Below are 20,052 nucleotides of genomic sequence, written 5' to 3'. Positions count from 1 at the left end.
TTCGGCCCATCGCGTGGATGTGGTTGCTAAGGCTGCCGGTCACGACGCCGTGAGGCTTTCTGCAAACCTTTGCGAGTTGAATCCGATCGAACTGATTTGGAGCCGGGTGGAAGGTTACCATATTCACCCTTGCAGCTGTCGAAAAGTTGCTGCAGGAAAGCATCAATGTTCTTACGGCAGACAAGTGGCTCAGGGCGTGTTCAGGGGATCGAAGAGGAATTCTGGCAGTCTGACGGCATCATTGACGCAACCCTTTACAAGCTTGACATTTCACTCGTATCAGATTAATTAATTAATTATGGGGTTTCACGTGCCAAAACCAGTTCTGATTATGAGGCACGCCGTAGTGGGGGTCTCCGGAAATTTTGACCACCTGGAGTTCTTTAACGTGCACCTAAATCTAAGTACACGGGTGTTTTCGCATTTCGCCCCCATCGAAATGCGGACTCGTATCAGATTGCAGCCGCGATCGTGATGCGAGTGACAGTGAGACGAGTGGAATGGAAGAGACGTTGTGAATGCGGCGTAGTAGCGGCGAGCTAACCTCAAATATAAAAGTTAGGTCACCGCCCAACACCGAAGTGGTGCTGATTCAACGGAATCAGCACCACTTCGAAGTTATTTCGCGCGAATAAAATGCTTACAGAAGTCACCATATACCATATTGCACATGCGTGCGTTATCGAATTTAACTAAATCCGTACCTTTCTAAATGGTAAACATGCAGCTGGCGAGTGGCTATAGGCCCATGGAACGTGAACCGCGTCTCATGCCACGCTACTCTAGAAATGTCTGTTATGCAACCACCTCATCGAAAGCGTCCGTTTTGATGTGGTGTTTCAGGGACATTCCATGTTTTGACTGTGACAGTGTCTTGCTGCGATTGGTATATTTGGAAAGACCAGCGGAGCACACATTTTTTTAGTCAAACGCATTTATTTAATCAAGAGAGACATTAGTTAAAAATCGCGAAGTGTGTGCGTAAACACGAGAGGCCACGTCCTCTGCGTCCAGCGGGGTCTCCAGGGTTCGACCTGGACAAGTCTCTGACGCCGTTGCTCAGCTCTGCCTGGTACGTGGCCTCTCGTCAGACAGCGCCATATGTGCCTCAGCCGTATGCATTCTCTTCAAAGTCCAAGGCGCCGCCATGGACTTTGGCGCAACGCCTCCCGTGCCGACAAACTCCTCGCTGCCGGCCGGTTGGCCATCCTCGAGGTGGTATAACTGCGCGCCATGGGCTGGTAGCCCTACGAAAGAAGAAAAGACGCAGCAGGTATGACCTACTCTTAGAGGAAATAAAACAATGAAAGAACGCGGGCGTTGCGGCGCACCATATCGAAGCTTTGAAGACGCCTGCTGCCGCGAGGTCTATATATGCCACGCACCTTGATGTGAAACGAGCAGCCGCAGCGGGGAGGGCCAGCGCCGGCCTCGACATGGAGAACATGGCGCTGCCGGACGCGCCCGCCGAATGCGACCTTCTTCGACATCATGGGTGTAGTGGCTGCGATCACGTTCAGCGCCTTGGACGTCGCGTGGAATTGTAGCGACGCACCTTGATGCGAGACGAGCAGGAGCAGCAGCAGCAGCGGGGAGAGCCAGCGCCGGCCTCGACATGAAGAACATGGCGCTGCCGGACGCGCCCGCCGAATGCGACCTTCTTCGACATCATGGGTGTAGTGGCCGCGATCGCGTTCAGCGCCTTGGACGTCGCGTGGAATTGTGGCGACGCACCTTGATGCGAGACGAGCAGCAGCAGCAGCGGGGAGAGCCAGCGCCGGCCTCGACATGAAGAACATGGCGCTGCCAAACGTGACCTTCTTCGGCATCATGGGTGTCGTGGCTGCGATCACGTTCAGCGCCTTGGACGTCGCGTGGAATTGTAGCGACACACCTTGATGCGAGACGAGCAGCAGCAGCAGCAGCAGCGGGGAGAGCCAGCGCCGGCCTCGACATGAAGAACATGGCGCTGCCGGACGCGCCCGCCGAATGCGACCTTCTTCGACATCATGGGTGTAGTGGCCGCGATCGCGTTCAGCGCCTTGGACGTCGCGTGGAATTGTGGCGACGCACCTTGATGCGAGACGAGCAGCAGCAGCAGCGGGGAGAGCCAGCGCCGGCCTCGACATGAAGAACATGGCGCTGCCAAACGTGACCTTCTTCGGCATCATGGGTGTCGTGGCTGCGATCACGTTCAGCGCCTTGGACGTCGCGTGGAATTGTAGCGACGCACCTTGATGCGAGACGAGCAGAAGCAGCAGCAGCAGCGGAGAGAGCCAGCGCCGGCCTCGACATGAAGAACATGGCGCTGCCGGACGCGCCCGCCGAACGCGACCTTCTTCGACATCATGGGTGTAGTGGCCGCGATCACGTTCAGCTCCTTGAACGTCGCGTACGGCACCGCCAAGCCCGGCATGGGCACCAACGCCGTGTCGATGAAGACTCCCGGGGTCATTGCCCTTCTTGAAGTCCATCCTCTCTGTCGGCAAGATGCTTCTTCGTTTCTTACTAGCCGCGATGTCGCTGGGACTGTCGCCCAGAGGAAGCCCACTGCAGCAGTTCCCGCGTTATTCTAACCACCCTACCCGCGTTGCCCCTCTTTCCACGATGGCGATGGCCTGCTATGGCCTGTTCTTCTTCTTTCTGGGGTTTTACGTGCGAAAACCAGTTCTGCTTATGACGCATGCCGTAGTGGACGGCTCCGGATTAACTTTGACCATCTGGAGCTCTTTAACGTGCACTACAACGCAAGCATACGGGCGTTTTTGCATTTCGCCTCCATGGATATGCGGCCGGGATTCAATCCCGCGATCTCGTGCTCAGCAGCGCAACGCCTTAGCTGACTGAGCCACCGCCGCGAGTGTTAACTGAAATTGAGTTCGTATGTAGCTACAACGGCCATTTCTTAATGTTTATGGTTGCTCGCGAAATAACCATTTTTTTAAAGTATTCATATACAAAATATACATATCAGCTTTCCATAAATATGATGCGATATACGTATGATCAATCTTTACAGTGCTTTAACACGGCTGATATATATTCACCCCATGCATGCACGAAAGCAGTCACCCGCCGTGGTTGCTCAGTGGCTATGGTGTTGGGCTGCTAAGCATGAGGTCGCGGGATCGAATCCCGGCCACAGCGGCCGCATTTCGATGGGGGCGAAATGCGATTACTTAGATTTAGGTGTACGATAAAGAACCCCAGGTGGTCCAAATTTCCGGGGTCCCCTACTACGGCGTGCCTCATAATCAGATTGTAAAAAAAACGAAATCAGTCATCGAAAACGCGCATTTGTGGAAAGCACTGGCGCAACCGAAAGCCAAAACCTCGAGCGGAAGGTTCGGACTCGTTTGCGCAGTAATACATGGCATAGGCTCCGCCTACGTAGCCTTCGCTGCACTGCCACAGAAAGCTGTCGCCAGGTGTAGTTGCGGCATTGGCAATAAAGGGGTGCGACTGTTTTCACAACAAATCTGTGCAGGGGCGGGGCCACTCCTTGATGACGTATCACCATTTTCTTTTTTTTCCTCTCTGTTTGGCGGCGTGGTCCGTTGTGCCCCGGTGCCGCGGCTGAAGCCGTGGTGCCGGGCGCCGACGCGAAGCGGGGGTCGTTAGGGTGTTGCGGAGCGCAGCGCAGCAACACCCCAAATAAAAATATACTGCTCCAGTCAAGTAGACTGCTCCCTCCCTGATAGTGAGATTATATTTGAATCATGAAAACAGTGATGCGTTTATTTAGGAATACCATCGATCCCTTAATAGCAGCCACAGTTGTATTCCGCGCTTTCACAAGCGAAACAAAACAGCGCACGCCGCGAATATGATACGCGCGCCAACTTCCCGCTCACGTGTAGAGTGTACTAGAATACGGTCGAGTGGGACGAGCGGCTGGGGCGGCGCATGCTTTGCAGTGAGGCGCCCGACGTGGAAAAATAGTGGGGCGGCGCTGGCGGTCGAAGTGGATTGGGCCGCATCAAGGTCGCGCCGTTGGAAACTGCTGGCGATGCTGCTCGGCAGGATCATTCGTACTACTTCGCGCGCTGGTATTTGCGTTCAGACAGCTCAAATGGGGTTCATAATTGCATATGACATGTATTTATGACTTAAGAATGAATTCATTTCTTTCTCTTCTCTATTTATTTTTTATTATTTTTAATGCCGCTCGGTGATTGCGCGTGCATTGCGGCCGCAGTGTCAGCTTTCATTCTACTATGTTATTGTACGGTTCCCTTCGCAGAAAAAAATATTCTTCTCGTTCTTCAAGCAGCATGTATCTCTCGTGTGTATTGTTGCGCATAGTTTTTAAGTTTTTCATCAGTAGGTCCTGCGAAACGCAGGAGAAACATATGCAACCTTCCTGCTTGCCGCTTCAAACAAATAAAACATAGCTGCCCCATCCAGCGCCTTGTCCTCAGATTTACGGGAAGCATTGTTATAGAAAAAAAAAAGCTGCAGCGCAACAGTTCATTCAAATTTCCGTCTTTCTCGCGTAACAGAATGCGGAGTAATTGGTACGGGGTCATTTATTGCAGTCGGACCTCGAGCGCCGAAAACGGTTTTAGTTAATTAAATCAAATCAAAGGGGAATTTTATTAGACAATATAAAAATGCGTACAAAGATATTTGGCCCCATAGCCTAAAGCGGCCATTCTATGTGCTAATCTTTGGCCGTAAGCCGTACGTGGAATTTTTTTTTCCAGTCGATACTTCAAAAAAAAAGAAAAGAAAAAGAAAGGAAAGCCTGCGCGGTAGCCTAATTAGTGGCTATATAGTATAGGGGATATGGTCTTGAGCTCATGGTTTCAATCCAGGTCGCGGAATTCGATGGGAGCGAAATGGAAATAGACTTGTGTACTTCTATTTAGGTGCACGTTAAATAACCCCGAAGTGATGAAAACTATATAAACCGGGTGCCTTAATCATATCGTGGTTTTGCCACGTAAAACCGAAAAACTTGCTTATATTAAAAAAAGAAAAATGTAGGTGGCTGCGTTCTTCGGCTTATTTCTGGGGGTGTAAACAACATAAATTATTCTCGAGTCTGATTTCCGAGAAAAACCTGTTACGCTTATCCTACATTTCATGCATAAATGTAATGCCGTTCCCAAATCTATGACCGCTTAACTCAGCAGCTTGTATATTATAAACGGCTGCTTTCAGTTATTGGTATATAACTTATAACATATAACTTATATAACAGTTATGGTACATAACGACCATAATGAAACAATTAAAGAAACCGCATGTCTCACATACACGTAGAGATATGTGCAGATCTGTTGCGTTCGTTGAAGAAGATAACTGTGGCACCACACGGGGCACTCAGTTTTATTGGGTTGAAAACATGGTGAGACTGTCAAAAATCCTTGTCTCAATCAAGTTAACAGATTTACAGGCTGCCCTAAAACGGGGCGTTTATATTGATCGAGAACTAGGAACTTGTTAAGCAAGACTTATTACCACCCGTCCGTTAATTCTCTCAGGAACTGCGCCTCTGCGCAACAGCCACGACACCCCGGCAGCACAATCATTCGGAATAAAAGTCCTCACTTGCATCGGTCACTCACCTTTGAGACTTCAATGGTGCTGTTATGCGTTACATTCGAACGGAAACTACTATTCGGCGTCGCGCGCGCGTGCATGCGTGCACACACGCACACACACACACACACACACACACACACACACACACACACACACACACATATATATATATATATATATATATATAAGATGGTTTTGCCTGCTATGAATATTATTTCGGCGAATGCGAGTTTATTTGCAGTATTCACTAGTAAGTGTGTTTGTTACTGCACACACGTGCGCTTATTCCGGTCGGGAGTTCTCACTTTTTCAATTATTGCATTTAGAAGCTTTGTTATTTTTTCCCTTACATATATATCGTGAATATATATGTCTATGTACCCTTTGATTTAATTACCTAGAAACACATTGGTCATTCTTCGCGCCACGCAGTTAATAAACCTGGTTTATTTAACTCTAATATTGTTCTCCTCGATCATTGTCCCTGATCAATATCCAGCAACAAGAAGCGCGCGTAAAATGACGGGGTATCAATAATAAAATTTTCAACGTAGCCTTCATGGTGTGGAGATACCAGTTACTTTTAGAGGACAGTGGTAAAAACAGCAGTTCACCTAGCCAAAACTACATTTGGTACCGGCCGTCAAGAGTCATGGGCACACCGAAGCAACTAAAACATTTTTTAAAAATGTACTGCACAGAGGTTCTGCGAGAAAAACTGGGCGTCCCGCGCTCGCTAGCAGATGACGCGCTTGACGACAGCAAAATTGAAGACGTCGCGTTGTATTCGCAACTCAAATGAACTGCAGGAGGCGCTGCGAAATTTGGCCGCGTCTGGCTACACTGCGCAAAATGGCGGCTATAGGGAGGTCCCCGCGTCGCCGCAACCGCTGTGTTTGATGTGCAGTACACTGTAGTTTGATGATTTTTGTGCAGTGTGATGCCGGTTTGCGCCGTTTTGTGGAAAGAAAGCGAGTAGCTTACGCCGACCAAATCATTTTAGCCGATCTGAGAGAAGAACAGTTGGTAATGAGGCTGAAGTGGTCGCACGGTGTGTGCAAACATCTGGCGTGACAGCGGACCCGCGCGAGATTCTGATGAAAATCACCGATGTATTCTTTAACCCATTGGTCGTGGAACCAAAGTACTCGAGCACTGTTGGATGGTCAGAAAAGTACAACCACGTTTCTGCTGCTTTCATTCACTATTAAGGCGCAGATAGTCCGGTGTTTCGAGCGTGCGACAGCGACCGGCGAAGTTGGATACGTCACGCTGGCCTCGCCAGGATTGCCGAAATCTTACAACCTGCTCAGTTTGGCACGTTTAACATGGCCCGCAGAAGCGCACCAACTTCCTCGATCAGCTGTTGCCACTGTACATGCGGATAAATGCGCAGCCGGCACGCACTTTCTCATTGTTATTGCTTAACATTTTCGTTCGGCGAAGGCGCAAACTCTGCACGCTCTTTTCAGTCCAGAGAGCAAGCGAACCTAAAATTAAGCTTTGCAGTTTATCGCAAGCATGCACTATGAATCTGTGGTGAACTTTTCCCGCTACTTTTGCGTTCCTGTTATCTATATTACATTCAAGATTTGCACAACGTGACTGGTGCTTCGCTTAGCTGTAGTTATTGTAGTAGTCGGCGCATTGTTTCCCTCGTAGAGAACAAAACGATAAATAAGAAACCGAAAGATCTGATTACTACAATAAAAACATTTGCACACCATGTAAGTACATGTATGGCTTGTGCTGCGTGGCCTGACCATGCAATGATTACTACCCGCTGTCTACGAACATGTCGCTTATGGCTGCTGTGTAATTAAACTAATGAAATAAAACAAATGTTTCTGTGCAAATGAATGTCAACTAAGCTATTGCATTATGAATCTAATTTTCCATGTTATTCTATAATTTACGTATCTTGCACTTTAAGTGGCCAAAACTGTGTTTGCCTCTGAACTGCCAATTTCCTTCAGACACTGACCAACGTTACCCGGGAGTACCTGAAACTCCGATGTACTGATTTTCGCTGATGTACCATACTCCGTAGTTCCACGTTGTGCGCCGCATGTATCCGATATAACAGCTTTAATGGAGGAAAGCTTGAGTACCACGGCGACGTTTGCATCATAAATTGCATTGCCATGCCGGCTATCACATGAAACTGCATGTTGCAGCACGCATACGCCGAACGTTATCACGATGGCAGTAACAACCTCAACGCAAACTTCCTGAAGTTCGCTGTAGCGCTTTACTGCAAACATAGTACAAGCAACAGGATCGCGTTCTCTTCACACAAACAACAAACCGACCCTCGCTGAAAAAAAAATGTCACAGTTTCGCCCTAAGGGCGAAGCAATGAATGCGATAGCAACACAGCAATGTCATACGAAGTAAGGTGAGCGGCTTTGGTAGCAACAACACGCAGAACTGTTGTCGACGCCATCGGCGTTTTGCCCGCGTTAGCTCAAAATGCGTGCGGCGTTGGTGACTGTTGCTGGAGCCTCTGATATAAATAGGCACTTGGTGCCGCAGCTAAACGTCGCCTCCCTTCCCTCCCCCTCCCCCACGGCCTCTCGCGCGTCCGAAGAAGGCGCGTTTGCTCTACATATATGGTGATTGTAAAGGAGAAAAGAGACGCCTACTTCTGCAGCCCTTAAGCGAGCACGGCGCAGAACGCGCGTTTGTTCTCCGCCGTGCGTTCACTCCCCGTGAAAGACGCGCCCCTCGCGCCCTTTCACTCGCACATACAGCGTTCGGCGCGCGGCGACGATTTCATCTCCAAATGACGTCATACGGAACCTCACGGCGACGGCGACGGCGACGGCGACGCCGACGGCGACGGCGACGCCGACGGCAGAAATCTGCTTTTGAGTGTCCATATAATTGCTATCGCAATAAAAAGAAAGATAACTTTCTCGAGCAAGATGTTGGGAACACAGCTATTGCCGTTGTCGCAGCTTTGCTGTGATAAGATTCGCAATCCATGTGGCTCTTCGGCGCCGCAATACTGCAAAACGCAGTATAATTCCAAGTTTCGTAGATGGTAGCGCCACCCGATCGCAGTGCGAAGGCTACGGACAGCGTCTGCTCCGACGCTCCGACCTCCGTACGAGGTTTCCGGCGCTCGCCGCTAGGTGTCGCATGAATTGCTGGAGTCGCAATGATGCAACAGGAGGTCCCCGGACTGATGTACGCAGACGACATTGTGCTACTAGCGGACAATAAAAAAGATTTACAGATACTTGCGAATATCTGTGGGAATGCAGCGACAAATCTAGGCCTTAAGTTTACCACAGAGAAATCAGGAATTATGATCTTTAATGAACACACGAGTAACTTCGTGGTGTCAATTCAACAGCAAGTAATACCCATAGTGAAGCAATATAAGTACCTCGGCGTACACATAAACGAAGGAAAGAATTACTCAAACAACCACCAAGATAATCTGAAAATAAAGGGGAAGCGGAATGCAGCAATAATGAAACACAGAGCACTGTGGGGCCACAATAAGTATGAGGTGGTGCGTGGAATCTGGAAAGGAGTAATGGTGCCAGCGCTAACATTCGCAAATGCCATTATATGCTTAAAATCGGATATATTGGCGGGTTTGGAAGTTAACCAAAGATCAGTAGGCCGGTTGGCTTTGGGAGCCCACGGTAATACCACAAATGAGGCAGTGCAGGGTGACATGGGTTGGGCCTCTTTTGAAGTCAGAGAAGCACAGAGCAAAATTAGTTTTGAAGAAAGGCTCAGGAACATGAATGAAAATAAATGGGCGGCTAAAGTGCACAAGTATCTCTACGTGAAAAGCGTAGACACAGAATGGAGGAAGAGGTCAAGAAAGTTGGCAACCAAGTACAGGATAATCGAAACTGCAAATAGACAACCAGGAGTCATCAGAAAGAAAGTGAGAGAAATAGAGACCGTGAATTGGATGCAAAGAATGGAAACAAAAAGGACAATGGAGATTTACAAGAATGAGAAGAAAGAAATTAGAAGGGAAAATCTGTATGATAACACAAAGGGCAGTGCATTGCTATTTGAGGCTCGAGCCGGTTGCCTAAGGACGAAAACATATCGGAACAAATATTCGGAACTAGATGAGACATGTGCATGCTGCAGTAAAGATCCAGAAACCACTCAGCACATCCTGATGGAATGCGACGGGATCCACCCAGCGAGAACCGTAGGTAACGTACAACTCCCAGAAGCGCTTGGTTTCAAAGTGGAAGGAAACAAACAGATCAGCCGTAGAGATCAGCAAGAGACGATTGGAGTACTGGTGGAAAAAAAGCAGGGAAAAGATGGATACGACCTGATCTCTTAAAATCACAGGCAGCGGCACAAGGTAAATTTTTAAAGAAGAAAAATAATAATGAGAGGTATACAAAAATGCTAGATAAAGAACATGTATAGTATACCTGATTAAATCAAGCAGGCTAGGTGACTATTTGTCGCCGCCCCGTTTCAAAGGGGATGACAATAAATCATCATCATCATCATCATCATCATCGCGAATAATCCATGCCTCAAATATATATGTTTGGCAAAATGGTGTAAACATAAATTTGCAGTTGAAATAAAGCACTATTTTAAGAGTGTACTATGCGCAATCGGCCTCGGCACCCGAAGCGAAAGTACGTTGAATATGCCACGGAGCGCGTCTCCGCCCCAATACATTTCGCTCGCAGCGCCCTCGGACTATTTTTCCACACGCGGCGCCTCAGCGGCAGAGCGCCGTTCGGCCCACTCGACCATTGTCTAGTACACTGTAGGCCGCATCAAGGTCGCGCCGTTTGAAACTGCTGGCGATACTGCTCTTCAGGTACAGTGTACTAGAATAGGGGTAGTGCGCTCACTGCGCAGTGCGCACAGTGGCAATCGGGAGAGGGGAAGCCGCCGGTGTCAACGACGGGTGCTTTCACTAAGACTCACTAGGCGTCGCTACCGTCGAGACCAATGTAGCGTCCGCGACCGCATGTGCACCCTTTCCTGCGCACGTGCTTCGACTTCGTGGTGCTCGCTGTACAAGTACGCATCGTCTCTTCTTTGCATGTGCTTTCAATATGCGACTTTGATCGTGCTGACATGGTGTGCGAGATTTGAGTGGGATTGACTCTTCCGAAAAATGCGCGTACAACGTCAAAACCATTGCTACGCACCGGGCTGCAAGACGGGCTACGTGTTCAAGAAAGATTCTCCTAAAATCGCGCTGTTCAGCGTGCCGAAGGATCCAAGCAAAAGAAGGGATTGGGAAAGAAATCTTCGACGATCGGACAAGCCCTTGGATGACACCAGCGCTGTATGCGAGCTACACTTTGAGTCACATTTCGTGCTTCGAGATTATGTGCATTTTATACAGGGTCAAGAAGTTCGTCTCCCTCGTGGGAAGCCAGCGCTGGACATTAACGCTGTTCCGACGCTCTTGCCGAACCTGCCTGAATATCTCTCGAAGAAAGTGCCCAAGAGAAGACCACCGAGAAAGAGGAGGAGGTCCGACGGCATTCAAACTGCACCTAAGGAAAAGAAAAGTTGTGGTGATTTGAGCGGTGGGCCAAGCTCACTGCACGATCACAGTACTGACGCTCACCAAACACCTGAACGTAATTCAGAAATTCATGCTTCCGCTGCATTGGAAGAGCGACCTGAAGTACCACCACCTGAAGGCCAACTGTCTCGAGGTACTTCTACTCGAGAAGACGACTTCATCAGCAACTTGAGCATGCCTTCAGAATTCTGGGCAAAACATGTCCTGCCAGGCCGACGTGACTGCGTTTTTTATTGCACCTCGATCTTGAACTCGAAGATGGAACTTGTCTCTGAAAAGGTTGTAACATTTGTTCGTCAAACCCCAGTGCCTTACTCCAAAGTGTATGTGAGGGGTATATTACTCGAAAGCAGACCCGTAAGCAATCAACTGGATGCGGAAGGCCTCTTGCTTCAGGTTGATGACCTTCACCTGTGTGCTGGAGCAATGGATTTGAAAGAATACACTGAAGAATATTTCACACCAAGCCTCAGACGTCATGCTGTTATAAGAGACAAAACTTATTTCAGCAGCAACTGCCTTACCACAGTGCAAATAGGTAATTGCATCGGTTTCCCATGCAAATTTACTCAGATTTACGTTTTAGAGCTCAAATGTAAGTGCAATTTGAGTTTGTTTAGAATAACATCTTGCCTACTTTGATTTTTACAGGTGGACAGTGTCCCTCCTGCAAATACTTTAGGAAAAGTCTACTTGCAGGAAAGTCGAGAGTACGACGAAGTGTTGCAAAGCAAACGCAACCCATTGCCCAAAAGTTTAAGCTGCTACGACAGAAAAACAGGCGGCTGTCATCACGCTTGAACACTGTGTCTGAGGACCTCGAAAGACTGCAGAAGAGGGCTGCTGCATTGAAAGAAGAAGTGTTGGAAGAAAAGATATCAAATCTCCCACCAAGACAGCAGGAGGCGGTTAGGCACTGCTTTTCTGCTGCCAAAGTCAGAAGTAAAGGCACCAGATACAGCAAGAAATGGGTGCTTGAATGCATAATCATGAAAATGAAAAGCCCAAAACTCTATGAGCATCTTCGTAAAAACCAAATAATGTGCCTGCCAAGTAGATCCACTTTGAAACGTTATCTAGCTTCATACCGGTCAACTTTTGGCTTCAACAGCAAAGTCTTGCGACAGCTGAAAGCAAAAACTGTCGGCATCGACCCCTTCAGGAGGCACGGAGGCATCATAATTGATGAGCTAAAGTTGTCCGAACACTTGTCGGTAAAGCAGAATGGCGTGATAGAAGGCTTTGTGGATCTTGGACAATTTTCAACCCCTGCACAGAGGCATACAGTGTCTGATCATGGAATGGTGGTCCTTTTTGTGCCATTTGTTGGCAAGTGGAGCCAAATAATCGGTTCCTTTGCCACAAGTGGCAACATGAAAGCAGAAGTACTGGCAAAAGTCATTACGGAGGCTACTATTCTCGCAGAAAATAGTGGGCTGTTCGTGGACTTCGTCACTTGTGATGGGGCCAGTTGGAATCGCAAAATGTGGAAAATCATGGGAATAGGGGGTGGTGCAACATATGTGAACTGTAATGTTCAGCATCGAGTCGACTCCTCTAGAAGCCTGTTCTTTCTGTCAGACTTCCCGCATCTGATCAAGTGTCTCCGGAACTCCCTTTTGAAAAATGGATTTGATACTCCAGATGGTCTTGTAAGTTACACTTATTTTTATCTGCATGCATTGATAATATAAATGCCATAAGAGGACAAGTTTAGTGCTGCAAAAAGATTACATGTGTTGCAACTATGGTCTGTGTTGAGCAGGTCACAGTGGAGCATGTGAAGGAGGCGTACAAGATAGACGCATCTAGCCTGACATTGAAAGCCATGACTGGAATCACTCAACGTCATCTTGCACCAAACAACTTTGAGAAGATGCGTGTGACATATGCCTTCCAGCTGTTTGGCAAAAAAGTGCTACAAGGGCTTCACCTTTATAAGGCAGAGCTTGAGAAGAAATATGGCAGTGTGACGGCAACACAGACCTTCTTCAAGTAAGTTTGACATGCCCTCTTTCTAATGCAAAACTCGTTATCTTATGTGACAGGATTGCAAGGTTGCTAGCTAGATGACAGTAAAGCTAAGTTACAGACACTCTTATGCTTAGCAGCACATATTGCACTCATATCTGACCCATTTATCATTCGTGTTGCAGGCGCATACGTACACTCATAGATGGGATGACATCTCGGTTCCCAGCGGAGGCTCTTCGACCCAGCTCACAGCGACTGACGGCACTGAAAGACTTCCTAGTATTTCTCAACCAATGGGAGCGACATGCAAAGCACACAAGAAGATTCTTGAGCGACTCCACTGCTACTGGTCTCCGTGTTACGATAACTAGCACAATAGGTCTGCTTACGTATGTCACTGAGAAACTGAACTACAAGTACCTAATGACATCCAAATTAAGCCAGGACCCTTTAGAAAATTTATTTGGAATCATTAGACAGTCATCAGGCAGCAACGAACACCCAACCCCGACCCAGTTTTTAATAATAGTCAACTGCCTTTCGTTCTATGGACTTGTGAAGTGTGTTTCTGAAGGTAACTGCGAGGAAAACACACTAGCCTCACTGCTAGATATTTCAGATGAAGAAAGGACTGAGCCATGTCGGAGCCACAGCCAACGCCAAACACAAGAGGCAACTAAAACTGCACAAGTGCGAGACCAAGACCAGCAGAGTGCAACGCTTGATCATAACCAGCACATAGCAAAAAGCGATTCTCGCCTAATTTTTCATATTGCTGGGTATGTTGTGCGGAAGTGTGTCATAAAAGCAAGCTGCCAAGACTGCTTTGACCTCGTTACGATGCAAAAGCCAGACGAAAACTTTCAGCTTGTCCGTTATACGAGGTTCAGTGACAATGGAGGGCTCCTGTATCCATCTGCAAAACTTTATGGTTTCGTGCAAAACCTTGAGGACCTCTTTACAGAGTGTTTTAGTTGCACCAAGCTGTCTGCTGACAGTGTCCTGGACATGCTAGAAGTGGTGCGAGCAAGGCTTCATCGTGAAGTTGGTTGCACACTTCACTCTGAAAAATTGACAAGGGACACTATAAGGTTTTATGTTGTTGTGAGAATTCACTTCTATGTGAAAGGACTCAACTCGGAGTGTTCACAGAAAAGAGAGAGGGCTAAACATTTAAAGTTGAGCCGTACATGAAAGCGTAGTACAAAAGTTGCGGCATGCTTATTTGAAAACTTGAATAAACAATCAATCTCCTCTGCATGATTTGTGAGGTTATCCGAAATTCTGTTGTTTCTATTTTTATATTGCATGACGTATTGTTATTGCAGTCACGACGGCACGTGTGAAAACTGGGAGCGATGCGAATTCCAGGACAATAGAGGTTGCTGTTACATTGGTACTTGAAGTGGCGCTTGAAGTCAATTTGTATTGAACAACTTTACGAGCGCGCTCGAGAAAAGCAAAAGGCGATTCGTAGTCAAGCACATATGTAGGCCACCGTGTAACAGTATTTGATCTGGATTAAGTTCAATCAGCTTTGACTCAATGGCACTTGAAATTGCCCATTTTGGGAATAAAAAAATTAAATTAGGAGGTTTTACGTGCTGAAAACCACGATCTGATTATGACCGAGGCACGCCATAGTCGGGGACTCCGGAACATTTTCTTAGCAGCCCAACACCATAGCCACTAAGCAACCACGGCGGGTGAACAGGCCCATTTCGGGAATCAATTTGCAGTTAGGTGCGAGCATTGAAAGTGGTCAGAGGGCTTTGTTTCAGTTTCATAAAAGCACAAGGACTTAGTAGATCGAAACAGAACCTCAGCAGGAAATGCAGAATAAGCACCTAATCGAATAACACCGCACGCTTATAAGCTTTCTTTCTGCGTATCTCCTCAAATTGCCGAACTTTTCGCGCAATACATGCCCGAAACTTGCGTGTCAGTGCAAAACGCGATGCCACCGTGATTAGACCCACCTTTGGCATGCAGAAAAAAAAATATGATTGTCACTTCACTTTGTTTTCCTGTTGAAAAATATTAAAGGACGCGCCCCACAGGCGCGCGGTACATACGCTGCCGGTGCCTCCCCGTTCCCCTGTTCCATGGATGGATGGATGGATGGATGGATGGATGGATGGATGGATGAGGCTGAACCCTTTAAATCGGGCGGTGGCATACGCCACCTAGCCATGACCATTAACATAATTTGTACTTTGTGGTGGGTGAAATTTCACCCCTGCCTTAATTTTATCCACCAATCAGATAACCTCTGCTTGGTTATTTCTACCCGCTTAAAGTCTATTTTGCCTTCACTGTCCCTAAACGCCAATGCTTTGAAAAAATCAGCCCCGTTGCCTTGCACTGTAGGGTTAAGCCCCTTACAGAAAAGTATGAGGTGTTCAGCCGTTTCCTCTTCTTCTCCACACGCACAGCACAACGTGTCTATACCTTGGTACTTGACTCGGTGCATCTTAGTCCGCAATACTCCCGTCCTGGCTTCAAACAACAAAGAGCTTCCCCTAGAATTATCGTAGATATTTTCTTTGGCAATTTCTTGCTTGAAAGTTCGGTATGTGCCCAGTGCTGATTTCGTCTGCATCCCTGCTTTCCACAGACCCCTCTCTGTTTCCTTAACCTTTTTCTTAACCGCTGTTTCCTGGTCTGCACCCCTCCTGCAGTCCAAATATTTGATTGACAGTTTTCTGGTCAGCTTCCTCCATTTTGTATCAACATTCCTCATGTACAAATAACTGAAAACTCTCCTTGCCCACCGCTTTTCTCCGATCTCTCTCAATCGCTCCTCAAATTCTATCTTGCTGCTGGCTTCCCTGCCCTCGAATGACGTCCATCCCATGTCACCCTGTACCCCCTGATTTGGTGTATTTCCGTGTGCTCCCAGAGCCAGTCTACCTACCCCTCGCTGCTTAACTTCCAACCTTGCTCGAACCTCTGATCTCATGCACAGGACCGCATTGCCGAAAGTCAAACTAGGGACCATCACCCCTTTCCAAATCCCTCTCACCACTTCGTACCTATTGTAATTCCACAGTGCCCTATTTTTCATCACAGCTGCATTTCTGCTACCTTTAGCCGTCACATATTTTTCATGTTCCGTTAGGTACTCAGCCCCATTGTTTATCCACACTCCAAGATATTTGTACTTATCCACCACCTCCAGCGTAACCTCCTGTATTCTATGCTCGCTGCCCTGATTATCATAAAAGGTCATGACTGCCGATTTTTCTTTACTAAACTTCAAACCTAAGCTATCTCCCTCTTTACCACAGATGTCCATTAATCTCTGCAAGTCTTCCTTGCTGTCAGCCATAAGTACAATGTCATCTGCATACATCAGTCCTGGTAATGACTGTTTAATCCATTCTCCCTGCTTGAAATAGGAAAGGTTGAAGCCAAGTCCGCTCCTCTCTAATTTTTTCTCTAATCCTTGTAAATACAGCATGAACAACAGAGGTGACAGAGGGCACCCCTGCCTAAGCCCCTGCTGTATCTCTATAGGCCCAGATACCTTGTTTTCCCATTTTATAAGCACCCTGTTACTTTTATAGATATCTTTTAAAAGATTTCTTACTCCATCTTCCACCTCTAGAGTGCCCAGTATGTCCCACAAATCCTTTTAGATTACACTGTCATAGGCTCCCTTGATATCCGGAAAGGCAAGCCATAGGGGCCTGTGTTCCTTTTCTGCTATTTCAATACACTGCGTCAATGAGAACAGATTATCTTCTAACCTTCTTTGTTTTCGGAACCCATTTTGTAGTTCCCCCAGCACCTCCTCGCTCTCCACCCATGCCTGCAGTCTGTCCTTTATAATCTGCATCACCACCCTGTAAACCACTGACGTCACTGTTATGGGACGGTAGTTGTTTATGTCGGCTTTGTCCCCCTTTCCCTTATATATCATGCTCATCCTGCTCAGTCTCCACCCGTCAGGGGCTTTACCGTCCATTATCATTTTGCTCACTGCCTCTCTTAATGCTTTCTTAGATTTTGGGCCCAATGTCTTTATCAACATAATTGGGATGCCATCAGGACCTGTCGACGTGCTACTAGGAACCCTCTTCTCTGCCCTTTCCCACTCGCTTTGTGCCAGTGGAGCCACTGCACTGACTAGTCCATCCTCACCTGATTGAGCACATGCTATGTTTCGTTCTTTAAATTTTTCTGTCATCATTGTTCTTATATGTTCCATTGCCTCATCTCCCTCTAGTCGAACACCTTGAGCTGTAACTATATACCTCCATTGCATTAGGGTGCCTCGATGTCCTCCTCGCCCGCCGCTCCGTACAGGGTGGAGACAACTGCGTCGTCTGCTACGGCGTCCGCCATGTTCTTGCCCGCTGCGAGCGGCGCGTTGTAGGCGCGCGTGTGATGAACGGTTTGACGGAAGCAATGCGCTGTTTTTGTCGACGACAGCACTTCAAACAGGCACTAACGCGTCATGACAGTAAAGTAGCAATATATTTTATGGAATCCGATTTAACGGAACAGCTAAATAATCTTCGTCACGTTATTTGAAGGGACACTTACGAGAAACCGGAAGTTGAGCTGTATACTGGTGGATTGCAGTCCTGTTACGATTACAGTCGTGTCATTCTTACTGCGAACAGAGCTTTAATAAGCGAGTAAACAGCAAAAAACTGAAGGATCCTACAATACCGAATCAGGGACGACAGAAATTGAGGAAGAGATATTTGGACTTCGATTATGAATTTCTCCACTAATAAGACATCGTTTTGCACCGAACAAAAACTGCGCATTCCGTAAGACCCCTCTTTTATTCCAGCTGAACTTCCAGTTTCTGTTTAGTGGCGCTTTAATGCTGTCGTCTGGAAATACCCTCGTAAAACGCGTTGCAACCGCTCATCAGCGTGGCGTGTTTTGTTTACGAGCTGTAAATACAGAAATTAGGTTGCGCGGCAATCACTCACTTTGTTTCAGAGTGGGAAATAATGCTTTTAACACAAGCGTTCGTAGAGGAATGCAAAAAATGTCACAGTTTCGCCCTAAGGGCGAATCAATGAATGCGATAGCAACACAGCAATGTCATACGAAGTAAGGTGAGCGGCTTTGGTAGCAACAACACGCAGAACTGTTGTCGACGCCATCGGCGTTTTGCCCGCGTTAGCTCAAAATGCGTGCGGCGTTGGTGACTGTTGCTGGAGCCTCTGATATAAATAGGCACTTGGTGCCGCAGCTAAACGTCGCCTCCCTTCCCTCCCCCTCCCCCACGGCCTCTCGCGCGTCCGAAGAAGGCGCGTTTGCTCTACATATATGGTGATTGTAAAGGAGAAAAGAGACGCCTACTTCTGCAGCCCTTAAGCGAGCACGGCGCAGAACGCGCGTTTGTTCTCCGCCGTGCGTTCACTCCCCGTGAAAGACGCGCCCCTCGCGCCCTTTCACTCGCACATACAGCGTTCGGCGCGCGGCGACGATTTCATCTCCAAATGACGTCATACGGAACCTCACGGCGACGGCGACGGCGACGGCGACGCCGACGGCAGAAATCTGCTTTTGAGTGTCCATATAATTGCTATCGCAATAAAATTGCTACGTTGCCAGCATTGCTGTTATTCGGGCAGTTACGCGGTGAACCTGTGTTGCTGTGTTGTTGTTGTGTTGCGGCCGGACAGCAATTTCACAAGTGCACTAATAACAACAGGCTATGCCCTTCCGTATCACCCCGTCCAACCACCGTGGGTGATGGTTCAACCTTCGGTATGCGTGCATGTCCCCGGCATACTAAAGAAATCATTAGTTCCCGTTAGCGGACTACAACAACTTGCTCTGGCATACACCTGGTCAGAATACCAGACCTATGTTCATGTTTACACAGACGGGTCCGCGTCACCAAATGCATCGACAGCACCTGTGGTGATACCAGCCCAGCAGATGACTCGAGGCTTCAGTATAGATCACAATTGAACATTAACCGCTGCAGAGCTTGTGGCTATTCGGGAAGCGATTCGCCACATCTGCGGGGAAAGACCTCAAGAATGGTGCATTTCACGGACTCAAAACCCGCGCTGCAAATTTTGGGATGCTACCTGCGCCACACCGCATATCAAGTTCTGGCACTACAGATTACCGAGCTACTTTCATGCGCTCAAGAAAAACACCACCGCATAGTGTTCCAATGGATCCCGGGACACTGTGGGCTCAATGATAATGAGATGGCCGATGCTGAAGCAAAGCGCGCCCTCAGCAATGGCCTACGAACTGTAGTGCCGTTCTCTAGACCGGACATCACATGCCTCCTGTCAAAATTAATGAGTACGACGACACAGCTAGACGATCGTCACGTCCGCCTTAAAAGGCTGGATCCCGATATGCAATTTCCTGTTCTGCGTGGAATTCTACGCCCTCATACATGCCTAATACACAGACTGCGATTAGGCGTCGCTTTCACGCGCAAATACTTGCACATCATTGGACGGACAGACTCCCCGGACTGTTCAGTGTGTGGTGTTATAGAGACTATACACCATGTGCTCGTGGTGTGCCCTGAGTATGCGCGCGCAAGACTGACACTGGCAGCTACCTTGAGGCATTTATACAATGGACCACTGTCGGAAGACCTCTTGCTGGGCGCATGGCCACAGACTTGGCAGACGATAGAGACAATGCGTGCTATTTCACGTTTCTTAGGCGACACGGGCCTGAACTCACGATTGTGATAAAATTTATGCAATGTATCCTTTCACCTCGTTCCTCCCATTGTCATCCCCCAATGTGACCCTCTTTCTTTCCCTCTTCCCCTTCCTTTACGTAGAGTAGCAGGCCAGATGTTCCATTTTCCGGCCGACCTCTCTACATTTTCAAATCATTAAACTACTTCTTCTTCTGTGTTGCTTGTCAGCATGTTCTTATGCAGCCCTGGAAATTCCTATTACATAAAAAAATGCCGGTGCTAAAGAAAAGAGGTCAATAATTGACGAGTAGACACGTGATTTCTG

The 20,052-nt window shown here is 47.8% G+C and overlaps 2 protein-coding genes across 3 annotated transcripts; one reads left to right on the top strand and one right to left on the bottom strand.

Annotated features, from left to right (window-relative positions):
• Positions 1-964: 964 nt before the first annotated feature.
• LOC125942792 (uncharacterized) lies at positions 965-2,519 on the bottom strand. Its single transcript, XM_049661039.1, has 3 exons — positions 2,336-2,519; positions 1,895-1,996; positions 965-1,247 (listed from the first exon to the last, which is right to left on the bottom strand). The coding sequence occupies exons 1-3, from the start codon at positions 2,453-2,455 to the stop codon at positions 1,128-1,130; spliced, it is 342 nt and encodes a 113-aa protein (XP_049516996.1). The 5' UTR covers positions 2,456-2,519; the 3' UTR covers positions 965-1,127.
• An 8,894-nt stretch (positions 2,520-11,413) lies between these two features.
• On the top strand, positions 11,414-14,953 carry LOC119454742 (transposable element P transposase). 2 transcript variants are annotated; one of them, XM_049660714.1, is made up of 4 exons: positions 11,414-11,639; positions 11,753-12,753; positions 12,867-13,096; positions 13,258-14,953. In XM_049660714.1, exons 1-4 carry the CDS (start codon positions 11,528-11,530, stop codon positions 14,267-14,269), a joined length of 2,355 nt encoding a protein of 784 aa, XP_049516671.1. In that variant the 5' UTR covers positions 11,414-11,527; the 3' UTR covers positions 14,270-14,953. The 2 variants fall into 2 exon arrangements, with proteins under 2 accessions (XP_049516671.1, XP_037572457.2); XM_037716529.2 differs by lacking the exon at positions 13,258-14,953 and having other exon boundaries at positions 12,867-13,164.
• Positions 14,954-20,052: the final 5,099 nt, after the last annotated feature.

This window comes from Dermacentor silvarum, chromosome 1 (assembly GCF_013339745.2).
Source record: "Dermacentor silvarum isolate Dsil-2018 chromosome 1, BIME_Dsil_1.4, whole genome shotgun sequence".
Taxonomy (NCBI): domain Eukaryota; kingdom Metazoa; phylum Arthropoda; class Arachnida; order Ixodida; family Ixodidae; genus Dermacentor; species Dermacentor silvarum.
The sequence above is the reverse complement of the archived record's forward strand: the minus strand, read 5'-3'. Positions and strand labels throughout refer to the sequence as shown.